This window comes from Sus scrofa, chromosome 13 (genome assembly GCF_000003025.6).
Source record: "Sus scrofa isolate TJ Tabasco breed Duroc chromosome 13, Sscrofa11.1, whole genome shotgun sequence".
Classification (NCBI taxonomy): domain Eukaryota; kingdom Metazoa; phylum Chordata; class Mammalia; order Artiodactyla; family Suidae; genus Sus; species Sus scrofa.
The window spans coordinates 158,790,139-158,811,107 of NC_010455.5; the positions used below are offsets into that span (position 1 = coordinate 158,790,139).

A 20,969-nucleotide genomic window follows, 5' to 3' on the forward strand; every position below is an offset into this window, starting at 1 on the left:
TGCGATTTTGGATTCTTTGGGAGAGAAGACTAACAAGAAGGAAAGGAATTTTGAATGCTCGAAAAGCCACTGGGAGTTTGGAAGTCAAACAGGTAAACTGTGAATACTAAATTAAAGGTTAGCCAAAAGACTATTCAATTGTGCTTAGATGTTTATATTTAATTAAACGATTTGATTAAATTTAATCAAATCATTCTTTAAGTATGAAGCCAGACTTTTTTTTTTTTTTTTTTTTTTTTTTTGCTATTTCTTTGGGCCGCTTCTGCGGCATATGGAGGTTCCCAGGCTAGGGGTCGAATCGGAGCTATAGCCTCTGGCATACGCCAGAGCCACAGCAACGTGGGATCCGAGCCGCGTCTGCAACCTACACCACAGCTCACGGCAACGCCAGATCGTTAACCCACTGAGCAAGGGCAGGGACCGAACCCGCAACCTCATGGTTCCTAGTCGGATTCGTTAACCACTGTGCCACGACGGGAACTCCTGAAGCAAGACTTTTTTATGTTTTAAAATATTAATGGAATTCCCACTATGGCTGGCACATTGGGATCAGCAGTGTCTCTGGAGCACTGAGACACAGGTTCAATCCCTTGCCCTGCCCAGTGGGTTAAGGATCTGATGTTGCCAGAGCTGTGGTGTAGGTTGCTACTGTGGCTCAGATCTGATCCCTGGCCTGGGAAGTCCATATGCTGCGAGGTGGGAAACAAAGAAAAAAATTGATGCCTTTTCTTTTTCTTTTCTTTTCTTTTCTTTTCTTTTTTTTTTTTTTTTTTGGCCTTTTGGGGCCTCACCTGAGGCATCTGGAGGTTCCCAGACTAGGGGTCGAATTGGAGCTACAGCTGCCAGCCTATGCCACAGCCACAGCAATGCAGGACATGAGCTGTGTCTGTGACCTATACCACAGCTCACAGCAATGCCAGATCCTTAACCCACTGAGCGAGGTCAGGGATTGAACCCTCAACCTCACAGTTACTAGTCGAATTTGTTTCCTCTGTGCCACAACAGGAACTCCTTGATGCCTTTTCTAAACTTTGTGAAACTGCATTCCAATTTTCAAAAAGCATTAAAGAACAGGGCTATATTGTAGTTGAGTGCTCACACACTGAACTGTGAGGAAACTGGGGTCCTAATTCAGCCTGTCTCTGATCTTGAGTTAAAATACTTTTCCTCTAGGGCCCATATTTTTTTCAACAGCATCATTTTGGCTGGTAATTAACTGACCTGTGAGGTGAATGTAGTAGTATACAGTCTACTCCATGGATTCTCGTTGGAGTTCTTTCAATGTTGAATTAGAAATAAATGTGTTTTGGGAGTTCCCATTGTGGCTCAGCAGTAACGAACCTGATTAGTATCCATGAGGATGCAAGTTTGATCCCTGGCCTTGCTCAGTGGGTCGGGGATCTGGTGTTGCCATGAGCTGTGGTGAGGTTGAAGACGCAGCTTAGATTGTGAGTTGCTGTGGCTGTGGCCAGCAGCTGCAGCTCCGATTTTACCCCTAGCCTGGGAACTTCCATAAGCCAAAGGTGTGGCCCCTAAAAAAGAAAAAAATGTTTCATGATCAAATTATTTTTGAGTAGGTGATATCTAAGGTGCTTTCTAGCTCTAAGAATTTTATGAGAAAAACATAAAATTTCATCTACTGTCTCCTTTGCTGCTCAAGTGACTCTGTAAACCTCTAGCTCTAAAATGTCAGCAAAGACCATAGTCTGCTTCTTCAAGAATTCTGGAGAGGCAGGAATTACATTTTTGCTTAAAGTGAACTGCAGAAATGGTACTTCCTTGATGTTCCCCAGGGCTAAGTGAGAAGAGGAAAGCCAGCTCAGAACTTTTCTGCTGGGTGTGTGTGTTGGTCACATTGGCCTGGAATAAGCACTTCATCTTACACCCATTATCATGAAACACTTCCATGTGCAAAAGAGGATCACATTCAGGAGTTCCCTTTGTGGCTCAGAGGTAATGAATCTATCATCCATGAGGACTAGGGTTCGATCCCTGGCCTCGCCCAGTGGGTTAAGGATCTGGCATTGCTATGAGATGTGGTATAGGTTACAGACGTGGCTCAGATTCTGTGTTGCTGTGGCTGTGGCCAGCAACTGCAGCTCTGATTGACCCCTAGTGGGAACTTCCATATGCCCCAGGTGCCGCACTAAAAAAAAAAAAAAAAAAAAAAAAAAAGAAAGAAAGAAAGAAAAAAAAGAGGATCATTGAGCAAGGCCAGGGAGCTAACCTGCATCCTCATGGATGCTAGTGGGGTTCACTGCTGCTGAGCTATGACAGGAACTCCCTGTGGGTGACTTCTGATTTTCCTGTGTAAGAGCAAAATGTTAGAAACAGTCCTATTCAAAGTGGCTTTAAAGAAAAGCAATTGGAAAATCATCCTATTGAAAGTTGTTTGCAGAGTAGCTTAGGCCAACCATGGGGTGAAGTTCTCGTCATGTATCTGTCGTGATATCATTCAGCACCGGATGCCTCGTAATGGAGGCTGCAGTTCATAGTGGGTAGGGATAGGTGACCAGAAGAGAGGAAGCTGAAAGGACATGGGAAGCGGAGGGGAAGAATCCAGAAAGAAAGGGGTTGGTAAAGAAGAAAATAGAAAAGTAAACAGGATGAGCTATTTGCAGAAATAAATATCATTCTTGTAAACCAATTACTTTGCTTACAAGGCAAGTCGATTTTCCTGCTGCCATTTTGCCTCTGCTACATTATCACACTGGAGGACTCAAAAAGACTTAGGGGCTCTGGGAAGACAATCTTCCAGGAGCTTGGAGAGGAGAGCAGAAAATATGGTAGAAAAGCAATGGGGCAGTATGTGTTGGAGGGAGGAGTGGGACCTGAAATGACGTTTTCTTCTTTGAAGTCCTGTTTGCCCTAATCTGTTCTTTCAGTTTAAGTGTGTGCCTATTATGTATTGGCAGTATGCAAGGAAGGGCTTGTGGATGTGGCAAACAAGCCAGCCATGGCTGAGCTCCCTGTTCTTACCACATTATCTTTCTTACTCTATCATTAGCTCATTGAGGACAGGGATCAACTCTTTTACTTATCTTACTCATCTGCATACCCAAAAGAATTCCTAGCACCTTCAGACACTCATGAACCTTAAATCAATGTTGACAGACTTGGCCTTCATGGTAATTTTGCCACTAGCCCATGTGTGGAGAGGGAATATGGCTGCCTTCGGCATGGAGGTCATACAGTCTGGGATATTGGTAATCTGCTCAGGGCTGATTTGCATGAAGCATTTACTTAATTCATTAAACTAAATGAGTACACAGCCTCAGACCAGATCTAAGCTCCTCTCCCCAGACTAGCTTCTGAGTGTCTCATCCTCCAACAGCTTGTGAATCAAATCAGCAAAAGGCTTCTGAAAGGGGTATGCTTTTAGCCTCAGCTTTTTTCACTGAGTTTATTTTGCTAAGCATCCTTAAGAAGTCAGAAATATTTGGGTTTTTGCCTTTCCTAGATTAAAGTAATGATCTCAGAGGGAGTTCATTTGAAAAAGGAAAGAAACAATGCTTGAAAGTGGGGCAAAACTGAAGACCTATATCTTTGGCTCTTCACTCTTTTTATCAATATGATTCATAGGTGTCTGACAGTCATTTGGCCCTGCCTCTCCTTCTGCCTGTACCGATCGCTTGCTCCGGTACTCTGCCAACATAAAAAGCTCCAGACTTTGCCAGGCGCCTGTAAACAAATATGGCTGAACTGACCAGTGTGAGATGGATTATTCTCAAGAGGGAGAAGGGATGAATAAAGCCATCACACAGAGGCTCTGTCATCATGTGCACCTTCCCTTCTGAAAAAGCGATGTTCCAGTCTCATCCAGTTCCCTGTTGAAGAGCTGTTCTCAAACTGACCATTCTTTTATAGTCCCAAAGCTGAAAATTCTCAGAAATTGCATTAAAATATAAGACAGGACAAACCTCTATTTCTTTGATGCTCTTTGCAGACAACAGAAGGATGATGCCAATGCCAAGGCAGAACACTCCTGTAGCAAAAAAGCCAGAGAGAATTTCCTTGGCCGAGAGCTGTAGCCGGTAGGCGGGCAGTTGCTGCTGCTTCACAGCGGTGTTGTCTGGCAATCTGGACTGGGAGTCTTGGCTTTTCCTCTTCATTTTTGTCCTGCAGGTTACTCAGATATACTTTTGAGACATTTATAACACTTCTGCTCATAGTAATACCACAGAGTGGTAATATCAAGAATTATGTCACTCTTTCTTTGTAGTTGCAGTTTATGCTTCCTAGAATTATTTCTTAACCAGACCCAATATTCAGCAGGAGCTCAGCTCCTATCAGTCAGCCACTAACAGGTATATTTTACTTAGGCTCAAAAACTTTGTTGTGCTAAATGCCATACCTAGGAAGAATAGTCCCAAGTATGTGAGTATAAACCAACATTTGGCAACCCTGGAAAGCAGTTCCAATAGGCTATTTCTGGGACGTGGTGACTAATTCAGGGCAAGGCCTTTGGGAAGGGGGAAAATGGGTTTATCTTTAAGAACTTGCCCAAATCCTTGGAGATTAATTTTAAAAAAATATTTGTGCTGTCAGCTTTTTCCAAATGTGGCTGTCCCTTATCATGAATATAAACTAAGTTAGGAAAATGTTCAGATTAGCTAACTTTGTCATTTGTGAGAATGAGGAAGGGAGAAGCAAACAGGGATTGCAGAACACAGATGTCTAATCTCAGCAGCTTCCAATTTTTTCATCCATAAGAAAGATTCCAATAGCAAGTGTAGATGAAAAACATCTCCTCCTAACTTTTTCTCAAGCATACACTTTGAAGAAGTCCAAATGAGACAAGAGAAAGGAAGAGGAAAACAGATAATCATTTAAATGTTCAATATTGCAAAAGAGTATTATGGGTTCAGTTTGGGGTTTTTTTCCACCTATTATAGATCCACTAACATTATTTTCATTAGGCTATTAATAATTACTTCCCCTTCAAGCTGCAGTCAAGATGCAGAATTAGCATTTTTAAAAAATTAGGGAGCATGTGAGTTCTAATCTTCCTTTTTTATTAACATTCCGCTGAGAGGCCATGCCAGACTATTACTGTATTATAGAAGAAAAGGACATTGGCAAATCTAACTCATTTAAAAGAATACAAAACAAATGCAATTACTTACACTGAAAGGTTTCCTATTCAGAGTTAAAACTTTCCTTTGTAAAATTGGAAAAAGCACAACACCAATGGGAACTTTTCAGAAAGCTATTTGAATCTCACTTGAGGTGGTAGTGAGTATGGCTGTTGGTAGCAGACATATTTGTGTGAGAAGATGGCAGCGAATACTTCTAGTTCACATCTATCAATTGTTTGACTAAATAAACATGTTCAAGAACTTGAGTTTAAGATTAGTAACAGCCTATGAGATTTGATTATGTGTGCGGAGTTGGCCTACAAAATATTGGGTATGTTTGCAATCTAGGTATTTGTTCCAACGCTGGATGAGATTACAGTACTCAGGTAACATCTACCAGAACGGTCATTACAAATCAAGAACAGTATTTTTTAGGCTTTTTATAAAACATTGAAACCAATCTAATCAAATCCCTAACTTGATTAAAGGTGCTTCACAGAAGTATATTAAGCTTTTCCAGAGAAACAGAACCAGTAGGAGAGCTATATGTATGTGTAGATATATCATAAAGAATTGGCTCACAGGATTATGGAGGAGGCTGGCAAGTTCAAAGCCTGTAGAGCTGATGTTCCTCCAGTTTGAGTTTGAAGGCCAAAAGCTGCTGTATAACCAGGAAGAGCTGTTTGAGGTCATCAGGCAGGAAGAGCCAGTGTTTCAGTTGGAAGGCAGAGTTCTCTCTTACTTGGGGGAGGGTCAGCCTTTTATTCTATTCAGGATTTAACTGACAAGATGAGGCCCACCCACATTATGGAGGGCAATCTGCTTTGCTCAAGTCCCCAGTTTCAATGCTGGTCTCATCCAAAAATACCCTCACAGAAACACCCAGAACAAGATTTGACTGGCAATCTGGGTACCTTGTGGTCCAGTCAAGTTGACACATAAAATTAACCATTACTAATAGTAAGTGAAAATATTTCTGAGGCAATATTGAGAGATAGCCAGGTATACCTTTTGTAGTTACTTTTATTTTATTTTATTTTTTTTTGTCTTTTTGCTATTTCTTGGGCCGCTCCTGCGGCATATGGAGGTTCCCAGGCTAGGGGTCTAATTGGAGCTGTGGCCGCCAGCCTACACCAGAGCCACAGCAACGCAGGATCCGAGCCGCGTCTGCGACCTACACCACAGCTCACGGCAACGCTGGATCGTTAACCCACTGAGCAAAGGCAGGGACCGAACCCGCAACCTCATGGTTCCTAGTCGGATTCGTTAACCACTGCGCCACGATGGGAACTCCTGTAGTTACTTTTAGATTCACATATTTCTCTTCTAAATAAACCTACTGCAAGTATACAAATATACTTCATATGCTTTCTTTTCAAATTTCTACAACAGAGCTATTCAACGTTAGCACTACATTTTAGGCCAGATATGTCTCTTTTTTAAATTTTTAAAAATGATTTTTATTTTTTTTTCGTCACAGCTGGTTTACAGTGTTCTGTCAATTTTCTACTGTACGCAACAAGGTGACCCAGTCACACACACACACACACATATATATATATATATACACATACATTCTTTTTCTTACATTATCATGCTCCATCATAAGTGACTAGATATAGTTCCCAGTGCTGTACAGCAGGATCTCATTGCTAATCCATTCCAAAGGCAATAGTTTGCATATATTAACCCCAAATTCCCAATCCATTCCATTCCTTTCCCCTCCCCCTTGGCAACCACAAGTTTGTTCACCAAGTCCATTATTTTCTTTTCTGTGGAAAGGTTCATTGGTGCCGTATATTAGATTCCAGATATAAGTGATATCATATGGTGTTTGTCTTTCTCTTTCTGACTTGCTTCACTTAGCATGAGAGTCTCTAGTTCCATCCATGTTGCTGCAAATGGCATTATTTTGTTCTTTTAATGGCTGAGTAGTATTCCATTGTGTATATATACCACATCTTCTTGATCCATTCATCTGTTGAAACATTTAGGTTGTTTCCACGTCTTGGCTATTGTGAAGAGTGCTGCAATGAACATAGGGGTGCATGTATCTTTTTTAAGGAAAGTTTTGTCCTGATATATGTCCAAGAGTGGGATTGCTGGGTAATATGGTAGCTCCATATTTAGTTTTCTAAGGTACCTCCATACTGTTTTCCATAGTGGCTGTACCAATTTACATTCCTACCAAGAGTGCAGGAGGGTTCTATTTTCTCCACACCCTATCCAGGGTTTGTTATTTGTGGACTTATTAACGATTAGGCCAGACATTTCTTTACTGCAGGGGGTTGTCCTATAGGTTTGTAGAATGCTGAACAGTGCCCTTGGCTTCTACACATCAAATGCCAGTCACAATCCCACACTAGATGCTATTAGTTGCCCCCTGAGTTGTGACAATCAAACATGTCTTCAGATATGGCAAATGGCCCTTGGGAGTCAAAACAGCCCTGAATTGAGAACCACTGTTCAACACTGATATGGATATGATAATTTGTTAGAGGCTGTTGTGTTGTGGTATCATTAGAAACTTCAGAGAGTTATTTTTAAAGTCCTTGCTTTCATTTTTCTTTAACTGCTGTGTAGATAGTCTCAAGCATTACCAGACATTTTGTATTTCACTGTCTTATCTTATTAACTGCTGAGATACAAATGTACCAAATATAAGTATAGAATCAGGAAGTGGTTATATGTTTGGGGTACACTCACGCACACACGCTTTAATGAGCACATAATATCCAAGACGATCTTATTTTTGGGTTTGGTGAGTCAATAATGACTTGGTGGATTGATTTGAATTCTGAAAGCACAGACCACAGGTCTCAGTTTGAAAATCTGCCCTTATATAGTCATGCTTTATGCTTTCTTCCAGATCAATTTAAGACATGTCAATTGATAGGAGTTGCATGTGATCCCTTTTTTTTTTCTTTCTTACCAATGGCCAAGAACATCTCACATGTTAGGGCTAAAGGAATAAAAACAACAGGGCTGGGAGTTCCCATTGTGGCTCAGCAGAAATGAATCTGACTATCCATGGGTGTCCATGAAGATGCAAGTTCAATCCCTGGGCCTTGCTCAGTGGGTTAAGGATCTGGCGTTGCTCTGAGTTGTGGTGTAGGTTGCAGATGTGGCTTAGATCCTGAGTCGCTGTGGCTGAGTTGCTGTGGCATGCCAGCAACTGCAGCTCTGATTCAACCCTTAGCCTGGGAACCTCCATACGCCTTGGGTGTGGCCCTAAAAAGACAATATAGGTATAACACACATATATATAATAACAGGGCTTAATTTATCTAGCTTGAATGAGTTTTCATTCTGTGATGACTTTTCTTCTTTATCCTCTAACCTGATGGGCTTGACTCAAGGTCCTGCAGAAAGAACTTGGTTCCCTTTCCTTTGAATCCCTGTGTGTGGTTTCTAGCCCACAGAGGTGTACAAACAGTAGGTCCTGGCTTGTGAAAGCCTGTGATTTGCCAGAGGGTGATTTGCTACACTTCCAGTCTCATTTAAAATTTCGCAATATTTGAATGTGGAATTTTATATACCTGTAATGGTATTAATTTACCTTATTATATCATTTGTTATATATGCTTGAGTTCCCAAACAGAAACTCTGGTATTCTGAAGTGAATATGGGAGATTTGGGTATGACTTCTGTTTCTGCTACTTAAACTAGTGTCCTTTCTGAGATTCAGTTTCACCATCTATAAAATATAAATAACATGGGAGTTCCCATTGTGGCTCAGTAGAAACAAACCCAACTAGTACCCATGAGGATATGGATTCAATCCTTGGCCTTGCTCAGTGGGTTAAGGATCTGGCATTACTGTGAACTGTGGTAGGTCACAGGTGCAGCTCAGATTTAGTATTGATGTGGCTGTGATGTAGGCTGGCAGCTGTAGCCCTGATTCAGCCCCTAGCCTGTGAACTCCCACATGCTGCAGGTGCGACCCTAAAAAGCAAAAACAAAACAAAACAAATATAAATAACACTCTTCCTCCAGAACTACTTCAGTGATTAAATGTGACAGACTATATATGCTCTTCTTAGAAAACTAAGGAGGGAGTTCCTGTCATGGCTCAGTGGTTAATGAATCTGACTAGCATCCATGAGGATGTAAGTTCCATCCCTGGCCTTGCTCAGTGTGTTAAGGATCTGGCATTGCCATGAACTGTGGTGTAGGTCGCAGATGCGGCTCAGATCCTGCATTGCTGTGGCTGTTGCATAGGCTGGCAGCTGCAGCTGCTATTTGACCCCTAGCCTGGGAACCTCCACATGCTGTGGGTGCAGCTCTAGAAAGAAAAAAAAAAAAAAAAAAAAAAAAAAAGAAAAAGAAAAAGAAAAAGAAAACTAAGGAGAATGACAACTATATACAATGTGAGATCCTTGACTGGATCCTGGAATGGGAAAAAGATATCTGTGGAAAAGCTGGTAAAACCTAAAATCTGTAGTTAAGAGTATTGTGCCCATGTTGATTTCTTAGTTTTGATAAATGTACTGTGGTTATACAAGAGGTTAACACTTGGGGATGCCGGGAAAAGGGGATGTGGGAATTCTTTACACTATTTTTGTAACTTTCCTATAAGTGTGAGATTATCTCAAAACATAATTAAAAAAGGAATAAGACAGTTGTAGTTATACTGTTGTCTTTTATACATTTACAAAGTTCCACTTACTTCCAGCTCTTTGTACCATTACCAGTGCCACCCTAAACACTGGGACGAGGCTTCACAGCCACAAATCTGTTCCACATCTACCATCTCATGAAATCCTCAGCAATCCTGCAAGGTATCATTCCCATTCACAGCTGGTGAAAATGAGGCTCAGAGAGGGAAGGAGCTTGCCTAAGGTTGCCCAGATGCTCTTTCCTTTTCTTGCAGTCACGTCAGAGGCCAGTTGGTGGAAGAAAAACTCAGTCTGCCTAACAAAACTCACAGACAAACCAATGATACTTTATTATACAAGGGAGTTGGCAAAGGACAGATTCATTTTTGTCAAAAAATCCCCACCATTCCCCATGATGCATCAGTGATACAGTCAACTTAACAAAACAATAGCTGATAGTTACTGAATGCTTGCAGTGTGCCAGAGCCAATAAACAAGCAAATCGCACCATTAAACCAGGAATTTTCTTCAGGCCTAAACTTAGAAAAGGCCCAGCTTCAAAGATTCTGACTTACATAGATTGAGGACTCCCATTTCCAGAAGTTCAAAAACTTCCTTTCTTATCTAAGTGAGAGAGGAAAAAAAAAAGGTTAAGATTAAGAAAAGATGGTCTTGGAGTTTCCACTGTGGTGCAGGGAAAAAGAATCATGAGGTTGTGGGTTCGATCCCTGGTCTTGCTCATGGGTTAAGGATATGGCGTTGCCATGAGCTGTTGCATGAGCTGTTGCAGGTCACAGACACGGCTTGAATCCTGTGTTGCTGTGGCTGTGACGTAGGCCGGCAGCTGTAGCTCTGATTTAACCCCTAGACTGCTAGCCTAGGAACTTCCATATGCCATGGGTGCAACCCTAAAAAGCAAAAAGAAAAAAAAGAAAAAAAGAAAAAGAAAAGATGGTGTTGATGAATAAATTAAACCATCTGGATTCCCTGGTATTTATACAGCTCTTATGGCCAGAATCAAGAAGAGCAAAATCTGTGTTTTACTCAGAGTTGAAATATTTACATAAGTAAAGGAAAGGGCACACTAGTTTAATTAAAATATTCTTTTGTTTATAGCCAGTTGAAATAAAATCTCACGGAAAAACCTCATACAAAGTTGTTTCAAGATACCCAAAGTGTGCCTAAAGTATATGCAATATCTCAATACAGGGTAACTGCTAATAATGACATCAACAATATAAAACTATGAGTTAAAAGGGTGTGTTTTTTTTTTTTTTTTTTTTTTTTTTTTTGGCTTTTTAGGGCTGTACCCGGGTCATATGAAGTTTACAGGCTAGGGGTTGAATCGGAGCTGTGTTGCAACCTATTCCACAGCTCATGGCCATGCTGGATCCTTATCCAACTGAGCAAAGTCAGGGATTGAACCCTCATCCTCATGGATACTAGGTTGGGTTTGTTACTGCTGAGCCATGACAGGCTCTCTGAAAGGGTTTTTTTGAATACTATTTCTCCTTCATTATTATAATTATAAAACCAGTGGTGACTTACTCCAATTTAACATTATAACTGAAACCATCAATATGGCCTCAAGAACCTGACATCTAGTTGATTAAACCGGTTGGAAAAAACCAATCAGGGAGGTCCCTGGTAGCCTAATGGTTAAGGATTTGGCATTGTCACTGCTGTGATTCAGGTTTGATCCCTGGCTGGGGAATTTTCACATGCCACAGGTGCAGCCAAAACAAACAAACAAACAAAATAGTCAGTTCAAGAGACCAAGTGGTGTGTGTGTGGGGGGGTGTGTGTGTGTGTAGGGAACTGAGAAAAATGTTTTTTTAGCCTGAATTAATGTATGATATAACTCACCAATCAGTTATAATCAGGTTTGGTCATTCTGGAGATACAGTTTTATGTAGTAAATTAATTCCTCCAGCACATTTAGAAGAGTGATTCCAAGCTTCTTTGATAGTTGCTGCCATGATTTACTCCCAGTTGGTGACTGGCAGCCATGTTTACTACTGCACAACCCTATTCTCTCCAACAGCTACTTTTTTTTTTAATTTAATAATGTATTTTATTTAATCCTATATATCCAAAATAATCTCATGTCAATATCTCATCAGCATAAAAAATTAGTGAGATATTCTATCTTTAGCAGCTACTTCTAAGCATCAGGCTAAATTGAAAAATTAGCCTTATGATGATAAGGTGGGTAGCAAATCAATTTTCTCTTTCTTTTCACCCACACCCATATTATATGGAAGTTCATGGGCCAGGAATTGAATCTGAGCTGCAGCTGTGACCTACACCCCAGTTGTGGCAATGCCAGATCCTTAATCCACTGCACCAGGCCAGAGATCAAAGATCAAAGCCATATCACCTCAGAGACAATACCAGATCCTTAACCTGCTGTGTCACAATGGGAACCTTAATCTTTCACATTATGATGATATGATTACCTTCATAAATATATAATGAACTACTGCTTTCATAAATATATAATGAGCTATTCCCACAAAGACATTCAATCAGTTTTAATCCCCTGAAACAGCAACGAAATTTCCCCTCTCCCAAAAAACAAAAGAACCTTCTAAATTAAATGAGTGGGTTTTTGGGTATGTGGAGATGCGGGCAGTAAGGCAAGTTTGTGCCCCCTACTCCAAGTGAAAGGCAAACACGACTGCGTCTCTAAAGCAAGGCGCAGGGAAATATGTCAAGCCCTCTACATCTACCTGTTTCTCAAAGGTACAGATGTGGTCCCCATTGGGCCAGAGGCCACTGGTCATTTAATAAAGAAACAAAGATGATTTCTATAAAACACATGGAAAGGATACAGTTATGTGTAAGGAGTGAGATGTCCTCTATAAATGTAGTTACTTCAGAGTTAAAAGAAATCATTTCAAAGGCCAGAATGTGCTGGCTCCCCATGTCAAAGACTTTATTACTCTGTTTGAACTCAAGTTCAAATTGAAAAAAAAAAGATTAAAGGCAATTGCTGGATTGCTGGTTACATGGTACCTCGGGAATGTCCATCATCCTTCTTAGCTTCTGATCTCTCCAGTTCCAGTCAAAAACCAGAAACTTTAAGGGGTTCAAATTAAGGCCGCCTGAAAAAGACAGGGAGAGAGTTGCTACATGAAAGAACTCATGACATAAGCTTATTAAAATGATTTTGTATTTTCCTGGTTGCTTTTTGCCTCATTTGCTCTTTTCTCCCCTGGCAACTAAACTGCGCATTAAGTGCTGTCCCAGTCTGATGGAAAACAAATGCAGCACTCGGAGACTTGCTCTCCTTACAATCTTATCACGGATTCTCAAGGAAACAGGGAATCTGCTCTTGCTAAGCTCGTCAAATGCTCAAGTGTTGGCAAAGAATCAATCCCAAGCTTCCATTTCATGAAGTCCCAAAGGGGAAAGTCTCATTCCTGACAGAGATTTGATAAAAATGTATCCTGCAATCTGGGGTAGTGACCCTTCAGAGGAGTTGAGTCCAAAGGAGTCTGCATGACTCTGAGGAGGTGAGTGGACAGAAGGATGAGGACAGGCTTGGTGGGGTGGGATTAATTTCAGGAAGAAAAGAACGTCAAGATGAATGGGCTCTCTTCAAAGTCTGCTATCCTTTGAGGAGACTGGTAAACCACTTAAGGACTCATTCCTGCTGTCTTCCCGCCTACCTAGAGATAATTATGGAATGTGGGGCCGGAGAGGACCTCAGGGACTGTCTATTCCTCAAAGGTCTGAGTTGGGCCGTTAGTTTTTCTCACTCACGTTCTGCCCACTGCCCCAAGCTATTACATGTTACACCTGGAAACATAACAAAGTCTCCCTTGATCCAGCAGCACTTCCCCTCAATACTGATTATTTCAATAAATTGCTCTCTGCCCCAAAGACCTTTATGCTTGTTATAACTACAATGCCTCTTATTTAAAACTCTCTTTGCAAAGTTAAAAATGATCAATTAAGAAAGACGATGGGTTGACAGTGTTCCCTTAAAAATAACTGACTGCTGGGAGTTCCCTTTGTGGCTCAGTAGTTTATGAAACCGACCAGGATCCATGAGGATGTGGGTTCGATCCCGGGCCTCGTTCAGTAGGTTAAGGATCCAGTGTTGCCATGAGCTGTGGTAGAGGCCGAAGATGCGGCTCGGATCCTGTGTTGCTGTGGCTGTGGCATAGGCTAGCAGCTGCAGCTCTGATTCTACCCCTAGCTTGGGAACTTCCATATGTTGCAAAAGCGGCCCTAAAAAGCAAAAACAAAAACAAAAATAAAACAAAACAACTGACTCCTGGTGGGAGAGCAAACAGGTATAGCCTCTCTGGAAGGCAAATGGGCATTATATAGTAGAAGATTTAAAATGCTTACTGTTTGATAACATGATTCTCCTTCTAAGACATATCCCAATAAAAACACCAGAAACCTAAGCATAGTTACTTATAAAGATGATCACTGTGAATTACTTATAGTAGCAAAAAAAAAAAAAAACCACAAATATCTTACTGTATTACAATTGCTAAAAATCAATATAACTTGTTAATATGCAAAACCACATACAAATCAATGGAAAAAATACAAATGATTTGATTTAAAATGGAAATGACATTGAAAAGACATTGTCCCAAAGAAGACATCTAAATGGCCAAGATATACATGAAAAGGTTCTCAACATCACTAATCATCAGGGAAATGAAGGTCAAAATCACATGAACTATCCCCTCACACCTGTCAGAATGACTGTTACCAAAAAGACAAGAGATAACAAGTATAGGCAAGGACATGGAGAAAAAGGAACCCTGTGCACTGCTGGTGGGACTGTAAATTGATGCAGTGATTATGGAAAATAGTATGGAGGGTTTTCAAAAAATTAAAAATAGAACTACCCTATGAACCAGCAATTCCACTTCTGTGTATACACCTAAAGGAAATGAAATCAGTATCTCGAAAAGACATCTGCACCCCCATGTTCACTGGAATATTATTTCTAATAGCCAAGACATGGAGACAATATAAGTGTCCATTGACAAATGAATGGAAAAAGAATACGTCACACACACAAAGGAGTATTATTCATCTATAAAAAAGAAGAAAATCCTGCCATTTGTGACAACATGGATGGACCTTGAGGGCATTATGCTGAGTGAAGTACTGTCAGAGAGTGAATGACAAATACTGCATGATCTCACTTATAAGTGGACTCTAAAAAAAATCCTAGTTCATAGCAGCAGAGAACAGATTGGTTGTGGTTGCTGTAGGTAGAAACTAATGACGGTGGTCAAAAGATAAAAACTTACAGTTTTAAGATAAATAAGTTCTGGGGATATAATATACAGCATGGTTACTATAGTTAACTACAACATTCTGCATTCTGTATATCAGAAAGCTACCAAGATAGATCTTGAATGTTCCTCAAGAAAAGAAAAAAAAATTATAACTGTGAAATGACTGATACTAACTAAACTTACTGTATTAATTATTTCACATATATCACATATACCAAAGCATGCTGTTCACTTTGGATGACACAGTGTTAAATGTTGATTATATTTCAATGAAACTAGGAAAAAACCCAACAGAATATTATGCAGACGTTAAAAATAAAAAAGTAAAACTATTTCATGACAACTATTTCATGAGATATATTACGTAGACAAGATAGGTTATAAAGTTATTATGTACAGTATGATCTCCAGTTACAAAAAGAGATACATAAATGCATAGAAAAAAGACTGAAAGGAAATATATTTAATATCAACTAATGATATTGTCTTTAAAGTGACTTATTTTCTTTTCTGTGTCTTTTTACATTTTACTAATGGTCTCATAATTAGAAAATCCCCTTCATTATTAAATAAAAAAATGTAATTCTTTATAATACAAAGCATACTGATCTCAATGTTATGGGGTATCTTTTGATGAAACTCTCCTTAATGTATCATATATATATATGAAATATCTTAAGTCATAAACAGCTACATAAAATGAGTTATGTGCCATTTATCTTGCTTTGTCAGATTTTTCAGTTTTTAGAGTGCTGGAATTATTCTCTTTAAAAAATTTTTATGTAGGAGTTCCCCTTGTGGCTCAGTGGTTAACAAATCCGACTAGGAACCATGAGGTTGGGGGTTTGATCCCTGGCCTTGCTCAGTGGGTTAGGGATCTGGCATTGCCGTGAGGTATGGTGTAGGTCAAAGACGTGGCTCGGATCCTCGTGTTGCTGTGGCTCTGGCATGGGCTGGCAGCTACAGCTCTGATTAGACCCCTAGCCTGGGAACCTCCCTATGCCGAGGGAGTGGTCCAAGAAATGGCAAAAAAGACAAAAAAATTTTTTTTATGTAGCCTAACATCTGTAGTTAATGGGATTAACGCATTCATCCAATCAGAAGAGTTTTTTTCATTAGTATTATTAAAAAAAAGTTGACAGCTCCTTAAATGACTTTTCCACTCCTTAAATGAAATAAGCTTTCACAGTGAGTTTTCACAACTCTGTAGGAATCTAATTTCAAGTCTGGACCAGTTCATTTTCTCTCCCATTCTCTCTTTTAAATATTAAATATGGATAAGAGTGACTCTGTTACATGGGGGGCCTGGAAACACACAGAACATCTGGAATCCAGGAAGGGGAGAGGTAAATCTTTGGCTAAGAGCTGTGAGAGAGGAAGGGTACATCCTTGGCCTCTCCATCTGCCCAGCCAGTCTCTCCCAATTCCAGGACTCATAGACAGATCAGGAGAGCCTCTTATCTGCTCCTTTACTTTCATCACCTTACTAGGGTCACAAGACAAAAATTCAGCCAATCACTGTGCAAAATCTGACCTTCTTTCTAAATGAAGCACAGGCCACCACAGCTCATGAAGTCTCCAACCTAGAAAGATGGTCTCTTTAATAAAAGTAATGACCAGTATTTTTTGAGTTTTTAGGTGCAACACTCACCATGTAGCTTTTTATTGGCATGATAAGCCTTTGAGGTAGGTGCTATTACTACTTTGTCTTCGGATAAAGAAACAGGTTTAGAAAGGTTAGGAAACTTGCCAAGTCACAGAACTGGTAAACTGCTGGACCTGGGATTTGCATCCAGAAATTAAGTCCATAATAACATGGTTCTGCATATTTATTGTCTCCTCTGGATAGACCCCATGTATCTGCCTGTCTGCTTCTGATTCAGCTGTTCTCCCATTCCCAAATGCTTCTCTAACATCTCCATACTTCAAAGATCCTACTTTAATCCTCTCCATACTTCAAAGATCAGTTAAAGACACTTTCCTCTGTAAAGCCTTCCCTGCAGACTTAGTCACCATAATAATCCCTCCCTCATTTTCAACTCCTATAGGACTTAAAAGTGCTCATTTGGCCCTAGGCATTTACTGTGTCATGTTGTCCGTCTCATTCAATGTACATTTATCTCTTCAACTGGATCAGGAGCTCCTTGAGGGGAAAAGGCTCTGGAACCAGGAAGGCCTACAATGAGAGATTTGGGGAGGGGCTGTATGTAGCCCTTCAAAGTTTCAGTTTTCTCTCATAAGAAATAAGAATGGTAGGAAGTTCCCTTTGTGGCTCAGAGGTTAACGAACCCCACTAGGATCCATAAGGATTCGGATTTGATCCCTGGCCCTCACTCAGTGGGTTAAGGATCTGGTGTTGCTGTGAGCTGTAGTGTAGGTTGCAGACTTGGCTTGGATCCCAAGTTATTGTGGCTGTGGTGTAGGCTGGCAGCTGTAGTTCTGATTTGACTCCCAGCCTGGGAACTTTTATATGCTGCAAGTGCAACCCTAAAAAGCAAAGCAAAGAAAAGCAAAGCAAAGCAAACCAAAATCAACAAACAAACAAACAAACAAAAAAACAAACAAAAAAATGAAACCCCAAAACAAACAAACAAACAAAAAAAACCCCACATGCAAAAAGAATGGTAGCCTGCAAGGATGCCAGGAGTACAGGAGTACTAAATAATATATGTGAGGGTATCCAGCATTGCACTGAGTATAGGTAGGAACTCAAAAAATATTTGTTTCCCTTCCTGTCTGGAGCTCAAGTTTGTTAATTCCTTGTAAGTGCACAGACCTCTGCATACAGTGAGTTCACTTACCCATGGTTTTCATCTGGAGAGAAGTACTAGTATTTCCAGCTCTCTTTTGCTTCCTGGCAAATGGCCATCTCTATACTGAGACACTATATTGATGAACACACTACTTTCAGATATATAAAAACCCAGGAATACCTCCAGACAGTTCTAAAATAAAGTTCTAATACTATATTAAATGAGTTATTTATTTGTTTATTGTCTTTTTCTAGGGCTGTACCCTTGGCATATGGAGGTTCCCAGGCTAGGGGTCTAATTGGAGCTGTAGTCCCTGGCCTACACCAGAGCCACAGCAACGTCGGATCTGAGCCGCATCTGCAACCTACACCACAGCTCATGGCAACGCCAGATCCTTAACCCACTAATTGAGGCCAGGGATCGAACCTGCAACCTCATGGTTCCTAGTCAAATTCGTTAACCACTGAACCACGATGGGAACTCCTAGATGAGTAATTTAGATATGAGCATTGAAAAGAAACCTTAATTTATTTGGCAGATAGAACATGTAATAAAATCATCAGCAGGTCAGTGTTTTTCAGGCTACTGGTGTTGAGAAAGTCAACAAACTATCAAGTTTGTGGATGCTGTCTGGAAAACTGTTTGGGAAAAGCACTAAAAGAGAAATGCATTTGGAAGAAGTGTTCTAGAATAGTTGTATTTCATCCATAGAAACTGCATTTTTTTTCTTTTTATGGCTATACCTGAAGCATATGGATGTTCCCAGGCTAGGGGTTGAAGTGGAGCTACAGCTGTAGGCCTATACCACAGCCACAGCAACACCAGGTCCAAGCCATGTCTGGGACCTACAATGCAGCTCACAGCAATGCCAGATCCTTAACCCACTAAGTGAGGTCAGGGACTGAACCTTCATCCTTATGGAAACAGCATCCGGTCCTTAATCTATTGAGCTGCAACAGGAACTTCAAAAACTGCATTTTTGTTTGAACATATTTTATATACCAGTCTGAAACTGGAATGGGAGCTTTAGGGAACCAAGACTCAAGTAAGAGAGAAATACTCAACACATGTAGCTATACAAATTCCAGAGGCTGCAAATTGGTAAAATAAATTGTGGATCACTAACCTGCTTAAAGTGTATTTAGATGGGCACATGTACTACAGTCTGCCACAACCCTTACCATTTCCTACTACAGTATACCTGCTGGCTGGCTTTAGAGACTAAACACTGGGTCTCCAACTCCTGAATTAATACAGAGGTCTAGTTTCACTACATCACACATGTGGTTTCCCAAACTTACATAGGGGTAAGACAAACCCTAGCTCTGAGTAGGAGTATCACTGCCTCTTTTCATACCTTGTTTAACAAGTTCTTTAATCCTTCCTGGAGTTCCTACACCCAGGTGTACCACACGCTTCTCCAGCAATTTTACCTGCTCTTGGACCTATCCAAAAGGAAAGAGAACAAAGAAAAGAAGAGTCATTAGAAAGTCCAGTATGAAAAAAAAAATGTATTGGGGAAATACGGAAAAAAAAAAAAAAAAAGAAAAAGTTCAATCACAGTCCATTTTAGAGCATTTAGTCTAAAAGCTAAGAAAGTAAAAAAGTGAATGTGGCTACCCTTGTTTAGGGTCAACTTCAGGGGCAAAGAAGGTTAACACCAAGACAGAAGAGCATCTCCCTAGAAAACTGGTAAATCTTCAAAAATTCCAGGGGTTAAACCTCAGCTTCTGTATAGCAATCTTGGAGCATAGAGGAATGGTGACTATTGTTGGGGGAGAGGCAAGGAATGCAAAGAAAACCAGAATGGTTGTTAAATATGTTACATAAGGAAGGTACCAAAGAACATGCTTGCGAAGGAGATAAGGAAAAGAGCTGAAGTAAAAAAACTGAAGCTTGGAGTTCCTGTTGTGGCTCAGTGGTTAACGAATCCAACTAGGAACCATGAGGTTGCGGGTTCCATCCCTGGCCTCGCTCAGTGGGTTAGGGATCTGGCATTGCCACGAGCTGTGGTGTAGATTGCAGACGAGGCTCGGATCCCGAGTTGCTGTGGCTTTGGCGTAGGCCGGCAGCTACAGCTCTGATTGGACCCTTAGCCTGGGAACCTCCATATGCCAAAGGAGTGGCCCTAGAAAAGGCAAAAAGACAAAAACAAACAAACAAAACTGAAGCCTGATTTTTTTTTTTTTTTGTCTTTCTGCCATTTCTTGGGCCGCTCCCAAGGCATATGGAGGTTCCTAGGCTATGGGTCTAATCGGGGTTGTAGCTGCCAGCCTACGCCAGAGCCACAGCAACGCCAGATCCAAGCCGCGTCTGCGACCTACGCCACAGCTCACGGCAACACCAGATCCCTAACCCACTGAGAAAGGGTAGGGATCGAACCCGAAACCTCATGGTTCCTAGTCTGATTCGTTAACCACTGCGCATGACCATGACGGGAACTCCTGAAGGCTGATCTTTAAGGACCACTTCTACCCTTTATCAGGAACCACAAGCCCTTGCTTACCTTTATGTGTTTTGCAAATAATTTCATAACTTTGCTGTCTCCTCTGAATGCAGTCATCGACCTAATGAAAAATAATAGATTTACACATAAGGAAATTTATTCATTCAAGGACATGTCAACTACTTAATTATTGGTTTATTCAAAAGAACATGTGCATTTACATGTGTGTATATATTTGCATGTGTATGTGGATGTATACAGATACACAAAAAATTCTGATTTTCAAGTTAGCCCATCTCTGGAATGAAAGTGGGGTGGTCTTTATTTAGGCATGCATCCAGGTTGGCTTCTAATTCTCAGACACAAAGTTAACTTTAGGTTTCTTTGATTACTGAAATATGTGTATTTGCCCTTCACTTGTGTTAAAATGAAAACCACAGCCCCAAAACGGCATCACTCATGCTAAAAATCTATGTTACGGAACCCAGATATAATACTTGATCTAACTGCAGTTTTAGCCTCTCTCAGAAATAAAATCTTAATTAGCCAGTCTGGAATTTCTGGTCAAGTGCCAGTAAGGTAAATTGTCCTGTGGCCCCTCCCCACCCCAGGGGAAGATAATACCTTTGCCATTTCTTACCTTCCAAAAAGAAGATGTCCTGGCCTAAAAATAAGTCTTCCTTCTCTTTTGCTAACAGCTCCTTTGCCCCACCCTTTTTCCTATAAAAACCTTTCATTTTTCACAACCCTTTGGAATGCCCTTCTGAAGGCTAGATAGAATGATGCTCACCCAATTCATGAATCATTGAATAAAAGCC

At 40.6% G+C, this 20,969-nt stretch overlaps 1 protein-coding gene across 6 annotated transcripts in view; it reads right to left on the reverse strand.

Moving 5' to 3' along the window:
- Positions 8,642–20,969, reverse strand: part of CMSS1 (cms1 ribosomal small subunit homolog (yeast)) — a 393,374-nt gene continuing 381,046 nt past the window's right edge. For 4 of the 6 annotated variants that reach the window (XM_021071318.1, XM_021071315.1, XM_021071317.1 and 1 more), the window contains 4 exons: positions 20,212–20,272; positions 19,063–19,150; positions 12,695–12,783; positions 10,003–10,300 (listed from right to left, as the gene is read on the reverse strand). In XM_021071318.1, the coding sequence (XP_020926977.1) occupies positions 10,217–10,300; positions 12,695–12,783; positions 19,063–19,150; positions 20,212–20,272 (322 nt within the window). In that variant the 3' untranslated portion in view covers positions 10,003–10,216. Of the gene's footprint in view, positions 10,301–12,694; positions 12,784–19,062; positions 19,151–20,211; positions 20,273–20,969 lie in introns of all 6 variants that reach the window. The other 2 variants (XM_021071314.1, XM_021071316.1) reach the window with 2 other exon arrangements.